Source organism: Sceloporus undulatus, chromosome 5 (assembly GCF_019175285.1).
Source record: "Sceloporus undulatus isolate JIND9_A2432 ecotype Alabama chromosome 5, SceUnd_v1.1, whole genome shotgun sequence".
Taxonomy (NCBI): Eukaryota; Metazoa; Chordata; class Lepidosauria; order Squamata; family Phrynosomatidae; genus Sceloporus; species Sceloporus undulatus.
In genome coordinates this window covers 108,187,373-108,197,811 of record NC_056526.1, presented here as the reverse complement: position 1 = coordinate 108,197,811, position 10,439 = coordinate 108,187,373, and the positions used below count along the sequence as shown (strand labels likewise).

General features: G+C 38.9%; 1 protein-coding gene across 1 annotated transcript in view; it reads left to right on the top strand.

Annotated features, from left to right (window-relative positions):
• Positions 1-10,439, top strand: part of SEMA3A (semaphorin 3A) — a 228,779-nt gene that overhangs the window by 124,898 nt on the left and 93,442 nt on the right. The window contains exon 5 of the mRNA XM_042469819.1: positions 3,408-3,527. Within this exon, the coding sequence (XP_042325753.1) occupies positions 3,408-3,527 (120 nt within the window). The remainder of the gene's footprint in view (positions 1-3,407; positions 3,528-10,439) is intronic.

Genomic DNA, 10,439 nt, shown 5'->3' with positions numbered 1-10,439 from the left:
TTATGGCTCTATGCTAAGGAATCCTGGGATTTGTAGTTTTGTGAGCTATTTAGCCCCCCCTGTCAGAGAACTTTGGTACCTCAACAGATTACAAATCCCAGAATACAATAGCATTGAGCCATGCCAACTAAAGCAATGTCAAACTGTTTTATTTCTGCTGTGCCGATGCAGCCTCTGTGAAGAAGGACTGCAATTTATGCTAGTGGTGACATGCCTCCAACCAGCATGTTAGAGAACGGCAACCCTCACTGCAGCTCTTAACCACTACTTCAGACAGTAGTTAAGAGTTGCTCCTACAAATATAAATAAACCTTCTTGGTGTGCATGTGTCTGAGTGCATTGTGATATTGAAGTATTTATAAATATTTGTGTATGATGACTTTATCAGTGCAAATATAAATAATAATAAAATAATAAAACTTTTATTTCTACCCTGCTTTGTGAAAACAATCAAAGCGGCTTACAATGTTAAACGAATACACCATATATACAAAATATCCCCCCCCCCCTTAAAAAGAATTAAACAGTTTAAGGTTAAAATTACATGAACAATTATAACAATAGTGGTGGGCACAGTCATCAGATATATGTGGGGGGTCGCTACAAGGCTGAGTAATTTATTCTGGGAAGGTCTTTTGGAAGAGATCCATCTTAACAGGGTTTTTTTTTTAAGCTATCTAGATTGGTGATTTGATGAATCTCATCCAGAAGGCCATTTCACAGGCTATGAGTGGTTGCAGAAAAAGCCCTCTGGGAGTTCGCAGTCAATTTGGTCTTTATAGGCTGCAATAAGTTCCTCCCAGAGGACCTGAGAGCATGGGGCAGATTGTATGGAAGTAGGCGATCCTTTAAATAAGTTGGGCCCAAGCCATGTAAGTAATAACCAACACCTTGCACTGTGCCCAAAAACTAATAGGTAGCCAGTGGAGTGACTTTAATATTGGTGTTATATGATCACTCTTAGATGATCCAGAGATCAACCTGGCTGCCATATTCTGTACCAATTGCAGTTTTCGAACTAGGCACAAGGGTAGCCCCATGTGGAGCACATTGCAAAAATCAAGCCTTGAGGTTACCAATGTGTGTACTACAGTTTCAAGGTCCCTCGGTTCCAGGAAAGGGTGCAGCTTGCGTATCAGCCAAAGCTGATAACAGACACTCTTGACCGTCACAGTCACCTGATTTCTCATGTGAAGCGAGGTGTCAAGAAGTACCCCCAGACTGCAAACACAGTCCTTTGAGGAGAGCGTGAACCCCTCTAGGACTGGAGGTTGCAACCTGATGCCTGGTTTAGGGGCCCCTACTGCAAGTACCTCCATTTTATCTGGATTCAGTTTGAGCTTGTTTTTTCTCATCCAGTCTATTGCTGCCTCAAGACACTGATTGAGGAGAGAAATGCCATCTGTCATTGTCACTGATGACTGAGACATGGATAAATATATTTGGGTGTCATCAGCGTACTGATAACACCCCGCCCCATATCTATGGATGATTTCTCCCAGCTGCTTCTTATAAATATTGAATAGCATCAGGGACAGGATGGCACCCTAAGGGATGCCACAATTAAGCTCCATTTTGGAAGAGCAGCTATCCCCGAGCATCACTCTCCTGTAAAGGTTTTCAGGATGAAATCTCTCCAGTAGCCATTTGTCTGTGTGTCTCTTGATTTTCCATCTCACACAGGTGGATGTGTGAAGTGACAGTATGAAAGGTGTTGTTTGATCTGTGATGTTAAATTTGGATATACAGTGGACCTTCCAAATTTGCTGGGCTTAGAGGGCCAGGGCTCTGTGAAAGTGGGAAGACTGCAAATCAAAAAAAAACCTCACTTGGTTTTAATCTAAGAAAACACCTCTCCATGAATCTCTAGGACCTCCAACACAACTCTAAGATCAACATCCACCAGAAGTTGATGATAGAATTTCTAGGTCATCCTGCATAACTCTATGGTCAACTTCTGGCAGTCATGCTGGAAGATCTAGAGATTCCTAGACAGAACATATTAATCAAATCTGCAAATAATCAAATCCACAAAAGTCAAAGCTGCAAACATGGAAGGCTGACTGTACAGTCGGCCCTTCTTATACACGGATTTTTTATACACGGATTTAAGCATACACGGTTTGAGAATGTTCCAAAAAAGTATAAATTTACCTTGATTTTCCACTTTTTATAAGGGACACCATTTTGCTATGCCATTATATGTAATGGGACTTGAGCATACACGGATTTTGTTATACACGGGAGATCTTGGAACCAAACCCCAGTGTATAACAAGGGTCCACTGTATATTGTCATTTGAAGTGGTGGGAAGACTTCAGCTGCAAAAACAGTCCCATAGCAACAACAAATGTATCATGGTTTACATAGACTAGAATCCACTTTTTTGCATGCATCAGTTGGAGGGAAACTGGTTTTACTTATATACTTAGCATAAGCCGAAAGTAAAATTTGACATATTTGTTTTTCTTATATGTATTCTTCTGGGATATATTTTCCCATCCCAATATGTTATTAAAATATTTACTTTCAGAGAAAAAGATAAACCTGAAAAACAACATCAATGTTGTGCCTCAAAACTACTTGAAAGGAGAATTATTGTTTTATTTGGATAGAATTGTTTTCAGCTTGCCTGGGAAATGACCTCAGGCATCCCTGAGGGTTCTTTTCTCACCTGTTCTGACAAATCAACTGGTTGAGCTTGACAGTCTTCTACTTTCTCATCAAATGTTGAGAGGTTGCAAATACGGGAAACTGGAGGAGAAAATCCCAAAATCAGTGCCTATGGAGGAAGGGGATGACTGAAAAAAGCCCTGAGCTTCACATATGTTTAAGAGGTGGTGGGGCAACTGGAACAAGGGATCTTTCAAGGTGACCACCCCCTAAAAACACTGTTTCCATTGTGTTAGATTTATAGCATCCAGATTATACATCAGTTTCTGTAGCTTGTCAGTATGATATAAAACATACGAATCCAGATGTATTCTGAATGTTTGGGGCTTCCTTTATATCAGTGAGGACATACGTGATGAGGAACAGTTGCTTAAGGGAACAATATCTGTGATCAGGTTTAAAGATGCTCTGTTTTCATGGCCTTTTTGAGAAGGTTGAATCCCTACTTACTGTTCTGAGTAGGCCCTATCACTCTGCTTTCTCACTTTTGTAGATTTTGCTTATCAGGCTGTTATTTTATGTTATTTTTTATTCTTTATTTTTCTTGGAAGACACCTTTAGCTTTGTGGGGGGGGGGGGGGAAGACTCAAATGAAGAGAACATTTGAGAATTACTGTATAAACTGTGGGAACAACCTGCCTGTGAATAATGTGAATGATATATATATATGCTTGCTGAATATATGCTACTCTCTTTTAAATCTTTATATCTTTATATCTTTTAAATCTTTATAGAAAGAATGTGCTAACTTCATCAAGGTGCTCAAGGCTTACAACCAAACACATTTATATGTCTGTGGAACTGGGGCTTTCCATCCTGTGTGCACATACATTGAAGTTGGAGGGCATCCTGAGGTAAGTGCTCAACTTTAAGCAAAAGCACAGCATCACTGAACTTTCACCATGACTTCATCTGCCCAGGGATGCATTCCACTTAGACATCATATTTACTGAATAAATGTTGCTGGTATATTCATCAATTAAAGCCTGGTGAGATTATATCTTGATCCATGTTTTGAAGATGTTTTCATATCGGGGGGAAATTGCTAAAATTACTCACTGGTCCCTTTAGGGCAGTGATGGCGAACCTATGGCACATGTGCCAGAGGTGGCACTCAAGAGCCCTCTCTGTGGGCACATGTGCCGTCGCCCCAGCACAGAGTTTGCCAGAGTTTGTTACAGTACTAGAAAGCCAGAGGGACATGGCACTTTGCAGTAAATAAGTGGGTGTTGGGTTGCACTTTGGGCACTCAGCCTCTAAAAGGTTCACCATCACTGCTTTAGGGGAATGAAATTAGTGAAGACTCACATTCCTAGTAATATGTCCCTTGTTGAGAAAGGTCACTCTGAACAGCATTACCCTGGATAATTACCCACCAATTTCAATTAGTCCACTTCTGAGCAAAACGTTGGAGCATATGATAGTGTCCGTAAAGGAGCCCTGGTGGTGCAATGGTTAAATGCCCGTACTGCAGCCACTCACTCACAGTTGCAAGGTTATAAGCTCAATACCAGCTAGGGGCTCCAGGGTTAACTCAGCCTGGCATCTTTCGGAGGTTGCTAAAATTGTTGGGGAGCAATTAACTTACACATTGTAAACCGCTTAGAGAGTGCTTAAGTGCACTGATAAATGGGATAGAATTGTGTTGTACTCTCTGTTTTGCAGAGAAGTGGTATAGACTTGCTATTTGTTATTTGCTATTTGCTACTTGCTACTTGTCTTATCCTAGCTCCAGGGTTTCCTGGGTAATACAAATTGTATAGATCCATTTCAATCTGGCTTCAGGGCCACTGATGGGACACAGACAGCTTTGGATGTGTTGCAGATGAGTTGTATCAGGAACTGGCATTTCTCTGATGGCTTCATTTTCTGATGTACGTATATTTTTACGGTGCACAGTAGCATTATATTAACACACTTATGATCTAAAAAGGATGTGCTTTGCTTTCCCCCCTCAAAGTGACTTTGGCTGTTATAGCTCCAAGGACATGTCAGATCTGTGAGACAGATTTGCCTGATCTTTTCTGAGAAGACACGTGTTTAATTTATGGGGATGTTTTTCTGTTGATCCTTCTATTACATTTTCTTCCACTGATGTCAGAAACACATTTACTTAGAAACTGCCTTATGGATTTGACATTCAAGATTGCAAATTGCCATAAAAAAAAAATAAAGACATCATTATTCAAGTAAACAAAGCTATTCTTATTCATCTAAAAATCATCTTGTAGAAGAATTAACATATTCCACCAGTGATGACTTAAGGATTATGATGATTTTTTTCTACTTTGTGTAACAAGTCTCTCTCTTTCTCTCCTCTCTACAATTTTTCCTGTAAGGAAGATTAATGCAAGGCTTTTGGGGGAAGGGGACTTAGAAAAAATACTATATATTTTTTCCCAACATGTATTTTTGTCAGTTATCAATTGTCTCTAGACCACACACCCAGAGTATATTATTGCTTACTGCACTGAACAGATTTTTGCTTCCTGAATTTCATTTGGGAATTGGTAGACATATTAATTAGCTCAGTTCCGTAAGATACACGTCAATCAATTATTGGGTTACTGCCAAGAAGACAGTCTGCAGATAGATAGCAAATATGAGATCATTTACTTTTATACTTTTATGTGCATGCACAATAACTTACACACATGGACACTTGATATGGAAAGAGAGTGTAAAGATGAGAAGGTGGCATAAATCATTCCACCAGACATATATTGTTGTTCAGAACTCCATAATATTATCTGTACTAGTTCTCTTTTGTATTGCTTTCTCTTTACTGCATATATTATGCCAAGAACTACTGTGAGGAGTTTTAGGGCTGGAAGGATCATTTTTCTTTATGGCTGCAAATTTTAATCAATTAATCATCAAAGGAAACTGCAGCCCTATACTCAATTGTTACCAAATTACCATGGATTGATTTGTTTGTCTGTTTGTTTGTTTTAGGAATAAAAGTAGTTTTAACTAACTAAATGCAGTGGTCCGCTGGTAGTCACAGCTGAAGTTTTCTTTCTTGCCCTTCCTTATTCAGACTTACTTGTCACCTTAAAATCATTTATGAAGGGTTTTTGAGTCATCTGTTTCTAGTTGTGAGTCCTGCACCACTTCTCCTGGCTCCCACCTTTCTGACAGAATGGCACCAGCACTAGATGATGCCCATGACTTAAATGCAAACACGTGCCTTTCAGAAGAAGCACATTTTATTTTTTCTCATACCAGAAGAAATTTCTCTTCTAAAATATTTAAACCCCCAGTGTGTTTTTCCTGACTAATGTTATTTTAATTCTTATGCCAATCTGTTGTTGTTGTGGGCCTTCAAGTCATTTCCAATTTATGGCAACTCTAAAGTGAACCTATCATGGAGGTTTCTTGGCACAATTTATTCAAAGGAGGTTTACCATTGCTTTCCCCTGAGGCTGAAAGCATGTGACTTGCCTAAGATCACCCAGTGGATTTCATGGCTGAGCTGAGAACCAAACTCTGGTCTCTAGAATCCTAGTCCAACACTCAAATCACTATACCATTCTGACTCTCATGCACAATGTTAATTAATGGCTTAGAACTAATTAACTGATTAAAACTGATAGGATTATTTCACTAGTTCACTCATATTGGATCTGTTTTTAGTGAGTTATCACTGCTCTGTTTCATGGGGTTAAAGTCTTTGCACCATAACGTGTGATCCTTATTGCGCTAATCTAAATATATATCAACAAGGCTTTGCTTTGAATCTTACACAGTTGCAAATATATATTCTAGACACATTTATGCAAAAGATTAAGCCTCAAGGTTGAGTATCTGTCACTTCCAGTCTTTTTCTCCATTTCTCAATTTGTGAACTATTTTTAAGGTCTATGCAAAAATCTACATGCATTGCTCCTAATGCAGGAGTAGGCAAAGAGATGTTTGTTGACCCTCAGCACCCCCAGAATCCCATTGCTGCTGAATGACTTGCTTCTCCATGGAGCCTTTAGAATTGACATTTCACCTTTTAAGTACAGGATGTGCAATACCTTTCCAGTGGTTAAAAAAATAACTATGCTTTTCAAACTGGAAGTGGATATCCATCTACTTATGCTTTTCCTTGTTTGTTTTTTTAAAGATTTTTGGCAGACTGTGCAGTTGAAGCAGAAAATTTGGTCCACTATTCTATCCTATCCTATCCTATCCCATCTTAATGTATTTAGTTTGAATATCACTGCAACTAATATAACAATTTTTTCAGGAAATGTTATATAATGTAATTTTGTACATTGTTTTCAGCAATCTGCACATTTTTGCATGCCCTTTCTCAATGTATGTATGTTGGAAACTAAAGAAATGCATCACAAAATGTGGAGCAAAGCAAATAGCAAAGGCTAATTATGTTTATGTTTATTTTAGGAAGTGCACAAAATTTACAGGTTTACATTAAAATGTATGGTTAGCAGATTTCTCTTCCCCCCACCCCCCATCTGTATTTCTGACATGTGTGCTTGGATTAAGAAAAGAAGAATTTCCAGTATTTGGAAATGATCAGGAACACACCTCAGATGAGAATGAGGTTGTTAGAAAGAGGAATTTGTAGTGGAACAATGTGCCATATCATTTATCTGATTAGAAACTCTAGTCAGCTGGAATGGCTTGCTTGAGGTTACGTTTATCTGTCAAGTAAGAATACTGAGGACCCAAAATTTCTCTTTCTAATACTGTTCTTTCCAGAAGAGATGTTAACACCCATAGCAACAACTCCACATAGGGTTTCATTTCCATACAATTGCTACAATGCCTTGCATTGACCTGCCATGTGGAAGGCAGGTGTAGGTCCCACCAATTTGTTTTACAGGATTTCAGAGCTTTGCTTTCTTTCATAACTATTCCCCCTGCTTTCTCGTTGCTTCTTGAATCAGGCCAGAAATGATTTATTGCTATTATCAGTATTATTATATTTTAGCCATGTTATTAATGGCTTTTTAAAATCATGTTATTAAATAGCATGCTATTTTTAAAAATCATGATTTTGTTTTTATTTATGTATTTTAGTATCACTAACTACCTTGAACATCTTGAAGGAGCATATAATTGAGGTTTAAATTTAATCAGTGACTAAAAGTACATGTAGGCCTTGTTCCCACTTATGGAGAATTTAGTGCCTCATCTGAATTGATGAAATGGCACAAAAATAGTTCCTGGTTCCCACTATGTTTGTTCCGATTCTACCAATTCAGATCAGGCCTTGGCCTCCTTACCAGCTTCTTCTGACCTCCTTACCAGCTTCTTCTGGCTCCTTCGGCCTCTAAGTGGCTTTCAGAACTTCCCTGTGGTCGCCTTCCATTCCCACATCTGCAAAATCTTGCAGAGAAGCATCCCCGGCTTCTCTGAGACCTCCTTCCCAGCTTCCCCCTACTTTCTTCTGTTCCCCGCATGCATGGAAGGCGGGAAAGAGGTCACAAGAAGGCCAAAGAGAAGCTGGTGGCCCAGGTATGGAGAGGCAGGGAGGCCAATGACAGGGAGATGGCCAGGGCTGTTGCAGCTGCTCGCTGTCACTGCCGGCGGAACTGAATATGCCCCACCTAGTTCTCGCTTGGGCCGGGGCGGATTCTAATCCGTCTGTGGTTCCCACTGGGATGAATTAATTTATTTGAGAATAAATTGATTCATTAAAAAAAAACCACCCCTTTACACCCCTTTAACCCAGTGTCTTTTTGACAAAGGTTAAATGGGTAAAAATCATGTCCTGCCTTCCTGAATCGCTTCAGTGATTCGAATTAAGTGGAAACTATGGTGGTTTAAACTGGATCGTTTCAAATCACCATCTGGTTTAAACCATGGTGGGAACAACCCCATACATACCGTGGAAGTCGGAAGTTGGTAATCAAAATGTTGCATACTTTGGATAGTGAAAAGTGAAGCACATCAGGTGTGTGTAGTCCTATGGGCTTTTTGAGACTCATGAAGACTTCCTTATTTCCTCATGCACTCCCTCACCTGTTGAGGAGAACAACATTTGACAAAATGTGGTAAGTTGCCATTTCTGTAGACCTCTTCATTCCTTCCACAAATGGAGAGACTAGGAGAAAACAACATGACAATTGGATATGGAAGTACTTCTGGATTCATTTTTGGTTGGTTTTCCGGGGCAGGTGGCCTGCAACAGGAACAAAAACAGGCATCCTGCTCCTTTTGCTGTCACCTACCAAAACTATTTCTGCTCAGTTATATCTCCAGTTCTTCTGTGTATGCCAAGAATAAACGTGAAAACATGAAAACCATTAAGGGAGTGGAAAAAAACTAGAAATTTGTCAAAAAAATTAATGTAAAGTGACAAATAGGAAGACAGAAGCTTACAGCTTGTCACCATTATACATATTCCTGTAGTTTTCAATTTCATATAGCAGTTTCACACATGCTCTCATTTTTGCTCTTGTTTTTCCTCTCATTCTCATCCTTTCTCTCTCATTCTCCCCCTTTCCCTCTTTCTCTCTCAATCTCTCTGCATGTGTGTATGTGCTTAAGACAACCTTCTACCATTCCACAGGTTTTAGCTGTTTCTAACTATGAAAATCTGAAACTATTAATGTGCCTGACAAGAAAAATTGTGTGTCATTAATGAACCACATGCCATTCATCAGCTTTGAACAGCTGTTTGGAAATTCATATCTTCTAAAATGTATATTGTAAAATATACATTAACTAAGGAATGATGAGAAGGTTTATATTTAAATGTCTTCCAGATCTAGTAAAATATACCATATTTTGTGATGGTATGAATGAACATGGAAAATGTAAAAGGAATTCTGGATTGCAAAGGAAGGGTATTTGTTGTAATGCAAATTAATGTTAAATTTCTTGGACTTTGAAAATCTCCTAGTTGCCACATGGCTGGAAGGAGGAGATGCCAGCATGCAAGAAATGCCCCTCCACATCATCTTAACTAAAAAGAGAAACAGCAAAATGCAGGCCTATGACTAATATCTTTATTTTTTTTTCCTGTTTGGTTTGTAACACCTTGCCTGATAAAGAAGCCAGTGAAGCTGCGAAAGCTTGCAACATGTATATAGGGCATTTTGGTTGGCCAATAAAGGCATCACTGCTTGGTAGATTCTTGATTGGAAATGGGGGGAAAAGTTATTCTTTTACAATATATTTTAGACATCTTACATGGTAGTGCTTTCTTAGCAAATTCTTTGTATCAAAGATTTCATTGAGAGCCTCATTGCTTGTTCACACATCTTTGTTTAATACTTGATGTCTCTTACCCATGGAACAGGCTTCGAACAGGAATGGAAAGAACATTCAAAAATATTTGGAAAATGTGGGGTTTTTTTTAATGTTGAGTAATCCTGATGAAGAGAATTTTAGAATGACAAGGATCTTTCTGGTATGGGATTATGTTCAAAGCTGGTGCATGGGAAAGTGAACAGACAACAGGATTTTTAAAACAGGAAACAGCTTGCGCAGAAAATAAAGATTTGTTTTGCAGAATTTTTATCTTCTGCACATAAAATCTCATATAGCAAAAATGAATCTCAGTCAGAAAAGTTACTGGACTGGAATTTAAGAGCATCTTGAATTTGCATGAATTCCAAATTCCCCTTACCTATTCAGGGACACTTTTTAATAGCCTTTCTTCCCATATCATCAGCTGTTGTGGATAGATAAATCTGCATTAACATCACTCAATTTTGGGCTGGCTTGTTCTAATGGGAGACTTGCTGCAGCTTTCTTTATTTGCTTCCAACTGATGCAGGGCTGGTTTATGTTCCAGCTAATTTCTC